Consider the following 15800-nt stretch of genomic DNA (forward strand, 5'->3'; position numbering starts at 1 on the left):
CATCACAAACCTCAGTTAGTACTCGAATACAGTATACACAACATCACAAACCTCAGTTAGTACTCGAATACAGTACAATCAACATCACGAACCTCAGTAAGTACTCGAATACAGTATACACAACATCATGAACCTCAGTAAGTACTCGAATACAGTATACACAACATCACAAACCTCAGTAAGTACTCGAATACAGTACAATCAACATCACGAACCTCAGTAAGTACTCGAATACAGTATACACAACATCACGAACCTCAGTAAGTACTCGAATACAGTATACACAACATTACAACCTCAGTAAGTACTCGAATACAGTATACACAACATCACGAACCTCAGTAAGTACTCTCGAATACAGTATACACAACATCATGAACCTCAACGAATACAGTCAATCAACATCGAACCTCAGTAAGTACTCAAATACAGTACAATCAACATCACGCACCTCAGTAAGTACTCGAATACAGTACAATCAACATCACGAACCTCAGTAAGTACTCGAATACAGTATACACAACATTACAACCTCAGTAAGTACTCGAATACAGTATACACAACATCACGAACCTCAGTAAGTACTCGAATACAGTATACACAACATCACGAACCTCAGTAAGTACTCGAATACAGTACAATCAACATCACGAACCTCAGTAAGTACTCGAATACAGTACAATCAACATCACGAACCTCAGTAAGTACTCGGAATACAGTACAATCAACATCACGAATCTCAGTAAGTACTCGAATACAGTACAATCAACATCACGAACCTCAGTAAGTACTCGAATACAGTATACACAACATCACGAACCTCAGTAAGTACTCGAATACAGTATACACAACATCACGAACCTCAGTAAGTACTCGAATACAGTATACACAACATCACAAACCTCAGTAAGTACTCGAATACAGTACAATCAACATCACGCACCTCAGTAAGTACTCGAATACAGTATACACAACATTGCAACCTCAGTAAGTACTCGAATACAGTATAAACAACATCACAAATATCTGTAAGTAATTGGGTACAGTATACACAACATCACAAATGCCTGTTAGTACTTGCGAGTAATTTTTCATCCTTGTGCTGGTCTACAGAGTCTGGGAGGAAGGTTTTAGCTGATGCCAATGGTATACAGATCCTGTATGATAGCTCTCAGGAAGTGATTGACTGTCGGGAGATGGAGAGTCTGATTCTCTTGGCAAGTGTCATAATGAGAAAGTGCTGTCCCAGGAACAAACTCCCTCTCAACAGCTTGAAGTGTCCTATGTCATTTGAACTTCCAGAGAGTGATCTTTACCCGGAGTCTAGCAGACAAGGTAAGTCATTTCTCTAATATAGAAAAATAATGTCATACAAGCTCCCAGAGAGTGATCTTTACAGGAAGTCTAGCAAACAAGGTAAGTCATTTCTCTAATATAGAAAAAACAATATCATACAAGCTCCCAGAGAGTGATTGTACTGGTGTCCAACACAGGGTGGTGTAAATCTCCAATGATCTCCTAAGTTGTGGTGAATAAATTGAATTTGATTCTTCAGATTGCACATCTAGTGTGTTTGGCTTCTCTGGGGAATCACAAGACAGTGACAATAGTTCTCTGGAGGACGATGACGACATTGACAGTGATGATGAACGCTTCAAAACCGACCCTCCAGAGGAGGTAGGTTGTACTGTGTGGTTTTGTATGTGACAAAGGACCACAACAACTCAATTTCAGTTACAAGGTCAAGGTCAGCTTCAGGTTTCTGGAAGTTAAAAATTCTTACTTAATCTTGTGGCTTTGTTACTGTAGGGATTACATCACATAAAGGACCATTATATCTCTGATGATTGGAAATTTCGGAATATTAGGATCAAAATCACTTTTTTTAGAAAATCCTGATTTCTCATCCAGAATTTCAAGATGGCCACCATTTGGCACTTTTAAATATTTATATTGATGTCTCTTATGTACTGATGGTTTGATCCACTTACCAGGGCTGATTCATAAAATATTTGTGTAAATAGTACTTCATGTCATCAGCAGGGTTTGTCCTGTATGTCGGTCTGTCTAGCTGTGTCTGTCTGTTTGTCTGTCTGTCTAGCTGTGTCTGTCTGTCTGTCTGTCTAGCTGTGTCTGTCTGTCTATCTGTCTGTCTCTCTGCTTCTGTCTGTCTGTCTTTTTGTCTGTCTGTCTAGCTGTGTCTGTCTGTCTAGCTGTGTCTGTCTGACTGGCTGGCTAGCTGGCTATCTGGCTGGCTGACTGAAAATCTGAAAAACTGTTGAAACACTGTGACTTCAGAGGTTGTCATGATTCAAGCATGAGTTTCCTATTGGCAGGTGGAGGAGGACCAAGGAAGGGCACCAGAACCCTTCAGACGTATGGCTGAGGACCTGAGGATGTATGATACTTTCTTCCCAGAGCTGTTTGAAATTGAGGTGAGAATAACATAAGTCTGGAACAACTCTTTTCTACTTGACTATAATTTCATGTTTTTGCTGCCGAACAGGAACCAGGACAGACAATAGTTTTGTATAGTGTCTGTCCATCTATCCTTCTGCCCATCTTTCTCTCTGTCTGTAGACAGAGTGCCAGGTACCATTGAAATTTGATGTTGCTCCTAAAGTAATTTACATTTTAACCATTTTGTTTTTTCTAGAGAGAATTATACGCTTTTTGTAAAAAGTGTTAACTACTGACACAACCACATCAGGAATGGTGCCCCTTTAATAAGATTGCATCACAACCATTTTTGGAATTATCACTTGGCATGTCATATTGTTACATATTTCCAAATAACTTTGCATTACCTGATCCTGACCAGGGGGCCTTGTCAATGTGTCTTAGTATAGGTAATTAAACACAACTTTGTTTCAGGACATGTTTACTGTTTACAATATGTGGTGTATGAAATGTAATCACAGCAAAAATTTTTTTTTTTTAAGTTTTTTTTTTGAGGAGGGTGGTGGGGGGGGGGGGGGGGGGAGAGGAGTGGCAGGGAGAGATTATTAATAGGACCAGGACATTTCCTGTGAGGTAGAAATTGTTCCCCTGAGTAATTAATGTGGTTTGAGTATAATCATTTGTTCAGGACGGCTGTCAGCAGGATTATGAAATTTGAAGTTTTTGATTGTTGTGATTGGTGCTGATCAATTACATAGTTAATGTGAAGGTTATTTCTGATGGAAAACTCCTAGAGAGAAACAACAGACATGTATTTTCTTCTGTACAAAGATCCTTGACTATTGTTCCAGGTGGATGATGAGGATGATGAGGTAGCACCACCAAACTCTATCTACATTCCCACAGGAACATACGAGTCTTACCAAGGACTACCAACTATGGGTGAGCGAGAGCTCTCCTGTCCAGCTGGAATGTTCCGCATGGCTAGTACCATGAGTTACACCAGTTCTAAAAGTAGTGGCTACAGTTCACTACGCTGTGAAGGCTACCCAGATCCTGTGGAGAGGTGTGACTCTGCCACAGCCATCAACCTTAAAACAGGAACAAGTGTCTTCTCTTTAGATCTACCTCAGTCAGTTCAGCCAAGCAAAAGTGCCCTAAAGAAACCGTCAATGGTGCTTAAATCAAATACAACTCTGTCCAGTAATAAAAAATCTAAAAGTTCTAAAAAATCTCAAAAGGACAAAAAATCTTCTAAAAAGGTGAGTTGTTCTAGCTTGGCGAGTTCGATGGCTTCGTCAAGTATCCGTGAGAATGTTGAATTGGAATCTGAGTTTGTGAACTCATTGTGTATCACTCCCGCACCTGTACGGGAGTCCGTGGATGATATTGACCGTGTGCTGATGAGCTCAAGTAGTGAGGAGGAGGACTTGGAGGGATGTCTTCATGACACTGTCGTTTTCCAGGAAATAGGTCGTCTGACAAAAGGTGTCTACAGATTTGAGAAGCTAGCATATCCAGATCTTATAGGAGCAAAAGGTGTACCGACAAACGAACCACTTTATCACCGCAAGTTTGGAGTCCAAAGGTAGAGTAGAGTTTAATCATATCAAGTCTAGGAGTCCAAAGGCACAGTAGAGTTTAATGATATCAAGTTTAGATGTGCAAAGGTAGAGAAGGGCTTAAGGATATCTAATTTGGAGTCTAATGGTGGAGTAGGGCTTAAGGATATCTAATTTGGAGTCTAATGGTGGAGTAGGGCTTAAGGATATCAAGTTTGGAGTCCAAAGGTAGAGTAGGACTTAAGGATATCAAGTTTGGAGTCCAAAGGTAGAGTAGGACTTAAGGATATCAAGTTCGGAGTCCAAAGGTAGAGTAGGACTTAAGGATATCAAGTTTGGAGTCCAAAGGTAGAGTAGGACTAATGGATATCAAGTTTGGAGTCCAAAGGTAGAGTAGGACTTAAGGATATCAAGTTTGGAGTCCAAAGGTAGAGTAGGACTTAAGGATATGAAGTTCGGAGTCCAAAGGTAGAGTAGGGCTTAAGGATATCAAGTAAATAAATAAGGTGTTAACTGTAAGCAGTAAATATGATTTCAGGGCCAAGGTGTTTGAGGACATTGACAGAATGATTCACCCAGAGAATATAATAGATAGGGATGTGTATGACCTGGATGCTCTAGTGAAGAGGACTGGGGCTGCCTATACTATACCTAACCAAAATCTACTTAACAGGGACCCTATGAGGTAGGTGAAGCCTACACAGGTTAATTTTGTTATGTTTGTTATATTTGATAATAGTTGTATACAGTGCTGTAACAGTTTAGCGTCAATACACTACTTCCATCCAGTCAGGTTTTGACATAACAAAATCAACAGTACAAAGGGCTTTGACTGCTGTGAAATGTTATAGGATTTACTCTGTACATTGGGTATGAAAACTATATACATGATATTCAACTCACATTACACACATTATATGATAGGATCCAGACTCCTGTAAACATCAGATTAACGCCTTATTCTGTCTTGATGTAAGGTTTTTACACCCGGGTAAATGGAGTTTATGATAATCCTAATTAACACTTCTGAATGGAAACTGTTGATAAGATATGAAGACTGTTGGAATCATCGACACATTTCTGCCAACAGATTTCCAACTTATGTAACACTTTATCACACCTCCCCAATTTCTTCTTCTATATCATCTGCTCATATCTCTCCTGACATACAATATTCAACTTGTATTAAAATAAATGGTACTTCAAGTGATTTCACAAAACTTTCTAAAATTGAAGTCAACTTGTCAAAGTCAATAAAACACAAATGTAGTTGTTTTAAAAATGTGTTTTGTGGTTTGTGGAGTCTGTGAGTTGTCTAGTACATGTATACACAGTGTGTATAACTGATTTGTGGAGTCTGTGAGTTGTCTAGTACATGTATACACAGTGTGTATAACTGATTTGTGGAGTCTGTGAGTTGTCTAGTACATGTATACACAGTGTGTACAACTGATTTGTGGAGTCTGTGAGTTGTCTAGTACATGTATACACAGTGTGTATAACTGATTTGTGGAGTCTGTGAGTTGTCTAGTACATGTATACACAGTGTGTATAACTTATTTGTGGAGTCTGTGAGTTGTCTAGTACATGTATACACAGTGTGTGTATAACTGATTTGTGGAGTCTGTGAGTTGTCTAGTACATGTGTACACAGTGTGTATAACTGATTTGTGGAGTCTGTGAGTTGTCTAGTACATGTATACACAGTGTGTGTATAACTGATTTGTGGAGTCTGTGAGTTGTCTAGTACATGTATACACAGTGTGTATAACTGATTTGTGGAGTCTGTGAGTTGTCTAGTACATGTATACACAGTGTGTGTATAACTGATTTGTGGAGTCTGTGAGTTGTCTAGTACATGTATACACAGTGTGTATAACTGATTTGTGGAGTCTGTGAGTTGTCTAGTACATGTATACACAGTGTGTATAACTGATTTGTGGAGTCTGTGAGTTGTCTAGTACATGTATACACAGTGTGTATAACTGATTTGTGGAGGTTGTGAGTTGTCTAGTACATGTATACACAGTGTGTGTATAACTTATTTGTGGAGTCTGTGAGTTGTCTAATACATGTATACACAGTGTGTGTACAACTGATTTGTGGAGTCTGTGAGTTGTTGAGTATTTAAATTAATTGAAATATTATTGATAAGTAAGATGAGAGCATCAAACTTTTGGTGGAATTAATGTTTGTAGTTAATGATTACCTAGGTAACTGTTCCTTTATTCACAGAGTAGGCAGCCAGCTTGAAGTGACAGCAGCCAATTCTCTACAATTTAATTCTCAGTTTGAGAGCGGAAATCTGCGCAAGGCTATTTGGGTAGGTATGAGAAATCAGAAATGTTGTTACATATATAAGAGTATGTGTGAGACCTGATCAACAGCTGTGTGTTTGTTATTACACACAGTAAAGTATGAGTGTGACCTGATAACCATCTGTGTGTTTGTTATTACACACAGTAAAGTATGAGTGTGACCTGATAATCATCTGTGTGTTTGTTATTACACACAGTAAAGTATGAGTGTGACCTGATAACCATCTGTGTGTTTGTTATTACACAGAGTAAAGTATGAGTGTGACCTGATAACCATCTGTGTGTTTGTTATTACACACAGTAAAGTATGAGTGTGACCTGATAACCATCTGTGTGTTGTGTTATTACACACAGTAAAGTATGAGTGTGACCTGATAACCATCTGTGTGTTGTGTTATTACACACAGTAAAGTATGAGTGTGACCTGATAACCATCTGTGTGTTGTGTTATCACACACAGTAAAGTATGAGTGACCTGATAACCAGCTGTGTGTTGTGTTATTACACACAGTAAAGTATGAGTGTGACCTGATAACCATCTGTATGTTGTGTTATTACACACAGTAAAGTATGAGTGCGACCTGATAACCAGCTGTGTGTTGTGTTATTACACACAGTAAAGTATGAGTGTGACCTGATAACCATCTGTGTGTTTGTTATTACACACAGTAAAGTATGACTGACCTGATAACCATCTGTGTGTTGTGTTATTACACACAGTAAAGTATGAGTGTGACCTGATAACCATCTGTGTGTTTGTTATTACACACAGTAAAGTATGAGTGACCTGATAACCATCTGTGTGTTGTGTTATTACACACAGTAAAGTATGAGTGTGACCTGATAACCATCTGTGTGTTTGTTATTACACACAGTAAAGTATGAGTGTGACCTGATAACCATCTGTGTTTGTTATTACACACAGTAAAGTATGAGTGTGACCTGATAACCAGCTGTGTGTTTGTTATTACACACAGTAAAGTATGAGTGTGACCTGATAACCAGCTGTGTGTTTGTTATTACACACAGTAAAGTATGAGTGTGACCTGATAACCATCTGTGTGTTTGTTATTACACACAGTAAAGTATGAGTGTGACCTGATAATCATCTGTGTGTTTGTTATTACACACAGTAAAGTATGAGTGTGACCTGATAACCATCTGTGTGTTGTGTTATTACACACAGAAAAGTATGAGTGTGACCTGATAACCATCTGTGTGTTTGTTATTACACACAGTAAAGTATGAGTGTGACCTGATAACCAGCTGTGTTTGTTATTACACACAGTAAAGTATGAGTGTGACCTGATAACCAGCTGTGTGTTTGTTATTACACACAGTAAAGTATGAGTGTGACCTGATAACCATCTGTGTGTTTGTTATTACACACAGTAAAGTATGAGTGTGACCTGATAACCATCTGTGTGTTTGTTATTACACACAGTAAAGTATGAGTGTGACCTGATAATCATCTGTGTGTTTGTTATTACACACAGTAAAGTATGAGTGTGACCTGATAACCATCTGTGTGTTGTGTTATTACACACAGTAAAGTATTAGTGTGACCTGATAACCATCTGTGTGTTGTGTTATCACACACAGTAAAGTATGAGTGTGACCTGATAACCATCTGTGTGTTTGTTATTACACACAGTAAAGTATGAGTGTGACCTGATAACCATCTGTGTTTGTTATTACACACAGTAAAGTATGAGTGTGACCTGATAACCAGCTGTGTGTTTGTTATTACACACAGTAAAGTATGAGTGTGACCTGATAACCATCTGTGTGTTGTGTTATTACACACAGTAAAGTATGAGTGTGACCTGATAACCATCTGTGTGTTGTGTTATTACACACAGTAAAGTATGAGTGTGACCTGATAACCATCTGTGTGTTTGTTATTACACACAGTAAAGTATGAGTGACCTGATAACCATCTGTGTGTTGTGTTATTACACACAGTAAAGTATGAGTGACCTGATAACCAGCTGTATGTTGTGTTATTACACAGAGTAAAGTATGAGTGACCTGATAACCATCTGTGTGTTTGTTATTACACACAGTAAAGTATGAGTGTGACCTGATAACCATCTGTGTGTTTGTTATTACACACAGTAAAGTATGAGTGTGACCTGATAACCATCTGTGTGTTTGTTATTACACACAGTAAAGTATGAGTGTGACCTGATAACCATCTGTGTGTTGTGTTATTACACACAGTAAAGTATGAGTGTGACCTGATAACCAGCTGTGTGTTTGTTATTACACACAGTAAAGTATGAGTGTGACCTGATAACCATCTGTGTGTTTGTTATTACACAGAGTAAAGTATGAGTGTGACCTGATAACCAGCTGTATGTTGTGTTATTACACACAGTAAAGTATGAGTGTGACCTGATAACCAGCTGTATGTTGTGTTATTACAGATACGAGACTATGAATATGACCTGATAACCAGCTGTATGTTGTGTTATTACAGATACGAGACTATGAATATGACCTGATAACCAGCTGTATGTTGTGTTATTACAGATATGAGACTATGAATATGACCTGATAACCAGTTGTATGTTGTGTTATTACAGATACGAGACTATGAATATGACCTGATAACCAGCTGTATGTTGTGTTATTACAGATACGAGACTATGAATATGACCTGATAACCAGCTGTATGTTGTGTTATTACAGATACGAGACTATGAATATGACCTGATAACCATCTGTATGTTGTGTTATTACAGATACGAGACTATGAATATGACCTGATACTGAACCCTGATGTCAACACTAACCACCATCACCAATGGTTCTACTTTGAAGTCAGCAATATGGTGGCTGATGTACCGTACAGATTTAACATTATTAATTGTGAGAAACTCAACAGCCAATTTAACTTCGGTAAGTTTGATGTATTATCAGGTATTGAACATAAATTACCTTTGATATTTGATATCTTTCTGTTGTTTCATATATAAAGGAAAATATTGATTGTATTATTTCTTATTATTATACGTATAGCTGAGGGTAAGGATGTCAGATTGGTTGTTTTCAGTGTTAGAGTTGAGATCTAATGCGTGACACCTTAAGTGATAGGATTTTTTTTCTGATACAGGTATGAAACCTGTCATGTTTTCTGTGTCTGATGCTCTGGATGGAAAACCTCACTGGTCACGTGTAGGAACAGATATCTGTTACTACAGAAACCATTTTACACGGAGTGCCCAGGCTACGGGTGGAGTCAAGGGGAAAACATACTATACAACAACCTTCACAGTCAAATTCAAACACAGCAAAGATGTGTGTTACCTTGCCTACCATTACCCATATACCTACACAACCCTACAGGTAGGTACTCTCTCCTACACAACCCTACAGATAGGTACTCTCCCCTACACAACCCTACAGGTAGGTACTCTCCCCTACACAACCCTAAAGGTAGGTACTCTCTCCTATGCCTACAAAGGGAAGACAGATGTAAATCTTTAAAATGCCATTTTCGTTTGTTTGGATGGAGCATTTTAAGTCCAGAAAATCCAGATGAATGATATTGGCTGCTTGTCATTGTTTTGTTCCCTGGTACATTCTTCTTTGATTTGGACATAATAGTATATGATTCAGTGTTGTTAAAAATGTTTACCTTCTGAAATACAAGACCTTGATATAACAAGAGAACAGGCTAAGATAACACCATAGTGTTGTTCTGGTGTATCTGTTATTATAGTATAGAACATTGTCACATACCGGTACATGACATTTTTGTTTCAGAGTCACCTGAGTGTTTGGGAGAGGATAGTTGACAATCGAACCATTTTCTTCAGGAAACAGGACTTGTGTGAGACAATGACTGGTAACAGTGTTCCTGTCCTGACCATCACAGCCCAGCCAAAAACTTACAGTCGGGAACATGTAGAAGAACTTAGTGAGTAATAATAAGGGCAGCATGGGTCTGTCCATCTGTCATCTATACAGTTGTCATCCGTCATCTATACAGCTGTCATCCGTCATCTATACAGTTGTCATCCGTCATCTATACAGCTGTCATCCGTCATCTATACAGCTGTCATCTGTCATCTGACATCTATACAGCTGTCATCTGTCATCTGGCATCTATACAGCTGTCATCTATACAGCTGTCATCTGACATCTATACAGCTGTCATCTGTCATCTGACATCTATACAGCTGTCATCTGTCATCTGGCATCTATACAGCTGTCATCTGTCATCTATACAGCTGTCATCTGTCATCTGACATCTATACAGCTGTCATCTGTCATCTGGCATCTATACAGCTGTCATCTGTCATCTGGCATCTATACAGCTGTCATCTGGCATCTATACAGCTGTCATCTGACATCTATACAGCTGTCATCTGTCATCTGGCATCTATACAGCTGTCATCTGTCATCTGGCATCTATACAGCTGTCATCTGTCATCTATACAGCTGTCATCTGTCATCTATACAGCTGCCATCTGATATCTATACAGCTGTCATCTATACAGCTGTCATCTGTCATATATTATAAGACTCTTTCATATGCGTGTATGTAGGATAGGGATATTCCACCCGAGGGTCACAAAATATGGTGAAACCCCAGGCTCTGCCGAGGGTTTTACCATATTTTGTAACCCCAAGGGTGGAATATCCCTATCCTACATACACACATAATGGAAGAGTCTTTTTCTCTCATATCTTTACCAAAATTTTGGGAAAAGGACTGTCTGTCGGCCATTATCTTCATTTTTTTCATTTTTTTAATCCGAGGTTTTTATAAAAAACGAACTGGATATTCTCAACGATCATACCCATATTTTGCAAACTTACAGTTTGCTGTCAAATTTCAAACCATTTTTTGGTACATTGCAGGATGAATATATTATTCGCAGATGAAAAAAAACAAAAAAGATCTCTGTTTGATTATATAGTATGTGTAAGTAAACATCTGTGAAAAGAACTTGTTCTGTCAAATACTTCAAAGAAATCAACAAGGAACGGATTTTTATAGTTCAACATATAGTTTTATCATCAAAATCACATATTTGATCATTTTAAGAAATATATCAATGTATCTTTTTACTGTTTTACATTTTTTCAAAATACTGTGACGCTGACATGACGTCACCACAGTCAAAGGAATTCCATTCATAAATTCAAGGCGTGACGTCACACGATCTCCTATTCTGAGTTGCTGTCACTCTCGATCACCATGATTCGACGACGTTTGGGTGGTGGAACATTTGTGGTGATATTTACGGTGATTAGGCAATTTTCAATGTGAGAACCAGCAAACAAGGATTCGATGCGAGTTTCAGATTGTTTCTGTGATACAGGATTGTAGGTGTTAACCGTGTTTTCTTGTTGTGATGACGATGGTAGACACACTGTGACATCAGATGTAGGCCTAGTAACTGTTGAAGTTGATGAAATGGTGGCAGAGGATGGTGTTCGGTTTGATGGAATTAATTCGGAGCTTTTTGTGTTTGACAACATATTGTAAGAGTTGTCTCCCCTGAACACAGATTACTCCACGAACGTGTTTGCCCATGTAAGATAGAATTTTCTTACATAGCTATCTTACATGGGCAAACTCTATCCAATATGGCGGGATATGAGAGAATAACAGAATCTTCCCCTACCCTGAGGGTGTGATAGACAAATCTCCAACCCGAGGGGTGATTTTTGTTGTTGTCTAACCCGAGGCTCTGCCCCGAGGGTTGGAGATTTTTCTGTCACATCCTCTGAGGGTAGGGGTTGATTATTTTTCTCCCATCCCATTATTTCTGCCACGACGTAAAAAAAAAAAAAAATCCCACGGTACAAGTGTCTGAATGGCGCATGAATATCACCATTCACGTTTCCAAAATTCTACATTCTTCCGCGAGAGCAAAAATGACAGACTACAAACGCAATATGAATAACCATTAGAAATATTAATTTTGTGGAAATTAGATATTTTAATTAGAGATAGATACATGGAAATACTTGTATTGAACAACATTTAACTCTGTATCATTTATTAAGGTAGGGTAGGCTTGCTGCGATGTCATGGACAAAAAGGGGATTTCCCAGTTTATAATGACGTCAATTGTTTATGCGCGCGAAAAATTGCAATGGTGCGAGTGTCACGCGTGTGTTCATTCAGAATCAGAGTCATAGATGATCCTCCGACATTTATTTGTGTTCACTGGACAAGGATTGATATAGTTAATGTTAACTGTGGTGTTACAGTCATGCATTACGGAACCTGCAAACAAAGCATCCACTCGTCGGTTTGAGTAAGTTGTGATAGCCGACTGAGGTCACCGAGTGCAGTCATGTGGGATAGATTTATCCTCCATGGGTGTTCCACATAGGACATGTCTATCCTACATGGGCTGAGGTGGGAGAAACAGCTGTCATCTGACATCTATACAGCTGTCATCTGACATCTATATAACTGTCATCTGACATCTATATAACTGTCATCAGTCCATTCATCCACTTTTTTCTACAATTTACTTCTGGTAATAAACAAGTGGGTTGACTCAGATTCAACCTTGTGGGGCCCCATAGAGGAAACAGACTAAATTCTCTATAATCCTTTTTTCTGTAGGAGGACCTGTATTATGTCCCAATTTGGTCTGCAGTATCCTTGGGATGAATCCCCATGTTCCCTAGTGAAGCCCTTTTAGTTTTGAGGCTTGCCATAAAAATAAAAAGACAGACAGGCAGCCATTTTTTCTTTTGACTATGTAGATAGAAATAGAGGTACTCCAACACAATTATTAGGCAAGGTGGTCCAGCATTCTGTGGGTAGTGGTAGTCTGTGGACCAATCTAAGGTAGATACCACAGCATTTTAGTACAACTCCAACATTTTTTTTGTGATCAAATAAATGATGTGTTTCCATGAGAAATAGAGAGTATTTGTTTTTACTTTCAGAATCTAGACCGTACATCTTCTTATCCGGAAGAGTTCATCCAGGAGAGAGTAACTCTAGTTGGGTTATGAAAGGTAACATACCTGTATTACAACAATGAAACCCTGATATCTTAAAAAGAATTAATTAGTTATTAGATATATAATTATCCCTCATTCATTGGTGAAGGTTAAAGGTGATCTGTCTATGGGGATATCTATGATAAGGGTATGTATAATGGGAATATCTATGATAAGGGTATGTATTATGGGAATATCTATGATAAGTGTATGTATTATGGGGTATATCTATGATAAGGGTATGTATTATGGGAATATCTATGATAAGGGTATGTATTATGGGAATATCTATGATAAGTGTATGTATTATGGGGTATATCTATGATAAGGGTATGTATTATGGGAATATCTATGATAAGGGTATGTATTATGGGGTATATCTATGATAAGGGTATGTATTATGGGGATATCTATGATAAGGGTATGTATTATGGGGATATCTATGATAAGGGTATGTATTATGGGGTATATCTATGATAAGGGTATGTATTATGGGGTATATCTATGATAAGGGTATATATTATGGGAATATCTATGATAAGTGTATGTATTATGGGGTATATCTATGATAAGGGTATGTATTATGGGGAATATCTATGATAAGGGTATGTATTATGGGGTATATCTATGATAAGGGTATGTATTATGGGGATATCTATGATAAGGGTATGTATTATGGGGATATCTATGATAAGGGTATGTATTATGGGGTATATCTATGATAAGGGTATATATTATGGGGATATCTATGATAAGGGTATATATTATGGGTGTGTCTATGATAAGGGTATGTATTATGGGGATATCTATAAGGGTATGTATTATAGGGATATCTATGATAAGGGTATGTATTGTGGGGTATATCTATGGTAAGGGTATATATTATGGGATATCTATGATAAGGGTATGTATTGTGGGGTATATCTATGGTAAGGGTATATATTATGGGATATCTATGATAAGGGTATGTATTGTGGGGTATATCTATGATAAGGGTATGTATTATAGGGATATCTATGTTAGGGTATGTATTATGGGGATATCTATGATAAGGGTATGTATTATGGGGATATCATAGGATATGTATTATGGGGATATCTATGATAAGGGTATATATTATGGGGATATCTATGTTAGGGTTTAGGTCAACTGACTTGAAGGGTCATTTTGTCTGTGGTTGTTTTATGCAAAACTGTCATTCTTAAATCTTTAAATTTCAAAATTCTTAAGTTCCATCAATGAATCTGCTGAAACTTGCCTGAATGATCCTGAGATGGTCCTGACCAAGTTCTGTTATTTTTTACAGACTCATTGTAAAAAGTATATTTCAAACTTTTTCAATTTTTTTTTTTCTTCCTTTTTTTTTGGACCCGCGAAAAGTTTAGTATGGTAGTTGTAGCAGCTGCTTTGTTATGGTCCTTACCAAGTGTTTTAGTGAAATCCATAGTGGCCGGCATGATCACCATATTGAAAAACATATTTTTAAACTTATGATTGTTAAGAAACTGAAATCTTTTTGCCTCTACTGCCAAAATATTCTGAACTATTTTAATGTTTTAGTACCTGTTCTACTACTAGTAACTGCTATATTGTATTTAGGTTTTTATAGTCAGAGTTTCAACCAATCAGTTTCATTTAAAGTGGAGATTTACAATGTTGTAGGTACTATAGACTACCTGTTGAGTAGGAAGCCTTCTGCCCAGCTCCTCAGAGAGACATACATTTTCAAGGTGGTTCCAATGTTAAACCCAGATGGTGTCATCAATGGAAAGTAAGTGTGTCCTAGAATTATTACAGGAAAGTTAGTGTGTCCTAGAATTATTACAGGAAAGTAAGTGTGTCCTAGAATTATCACAGGAAAGTTAGTGTGTCCTAGAATTATTACAGGAAAGTTAGTGTGTCCTAGAATTATTACAGGAAAGTTAGTGTGTCCTGGAATTATTACAGGAAAGTAAGTTTGTCCTAGAATTATTACAGGAAAGTCAGTGTGTCCTGGAATTATTACAGAAAAGTAAGTGTGTCGTAGAATTATTACAGGAAAGTTAGTGTGTCCTAGAATTATTACAGGAAAGTTAGTGTGTCCTAGAATTATTACAGGAAAGTTAGTGTGTCCTAGAAATTTTACTGGGGAGAGTAAGTGGTCTGTAATTTAGATTGTATAGAAATTTTACTGGAGAGAGTAAGTGGTCTGTAATTTAGATCGTAAATAAAACTCATAATAAGGGAATGCCTTTGACACAAATTCAGAATTAGAGCCAACGATTTGGAATTGATTAGTAAAAGCCAGACAATGCCAACAGAATCAACAAAAATTACATAAACTTTCAGTTCATTATGTTCACTATATTTGCAAATGATAGCTGAAAACTTGCCCCTGGAAAATTCTCCTGGCCTGTTTTACGCTACAAATAGCAGTTTAACAGAAGGCAATAGTGCCAGGACTTTGCACTGTGTGATTGACTCAGCAGACAGCGACCACAAGCTTAGCTCTGATTGGTCCCTAGTCTTTCAGGTGTAAATCGCAAATAATTTACAA

General features: G+C 37.7%; 1 protein-coding gene across 1 annotated transcript in view; it reads left to right on the plus strand.

The window, feature by feature from the left end:
- LOC132556094 (cytosolic carboxypeptidase 1-like) overlaps positions 1-15800 on the plus strand; it is a 67488-nt gene that overhangs the window by 35485 nt on the left and 16203 nt on the right. The window contains exons 10-20 of the mRNA XM_060220482.1: positions 1114-1335; positions 1556-1677; positions 2337-2435; positions 3252-3988; positions 4501-4647; positions 6198-6285; positions 9028-9184; positions 9399-9631; positions 10052-10205; positions 13208-13279; positions 14927-15035. Of these exons, the coding sequence (XP_060076465.1) occupies positions 1114-1335; positions 1556-1677; positions 2337-2435; positions 3252-3988; positions 4501-4647; positions 6198-6285; positions 9028-9184; positions 9399-9631; positions 10052-10205; positions 13208-13279; positions 14927-15035 (2140 nt within the window). The remainder of the gene's footprint in view (positions 1-1113; positions 1336-1555; positions 1678-2336; positions 2436-3251; positions 3989-4500; positions 4648-6197; positions 6286-9027; positions 9185-9398; positions 9632-10051; positions 10206-13207; positions 13280-14926; positions 15036-15800) is intronic.

Source organism: Ylistrum balloti, unplaced genomic scaffold (genome assembly GCF_031769215.1).
Source record: "Ylistrum balloti isolate Yb309-2 unplaced genomic scaffold, AGI_CSIRO_Ybal_v1 Utg370544, whole genome shotgun sequence".
Taxonomy (NCBI): Eukaryota; Metazoa; Mollusca; class Bivalvia; order Pectinida; family Pectinidae; genus Ylistrum; species Ylistrum balloti.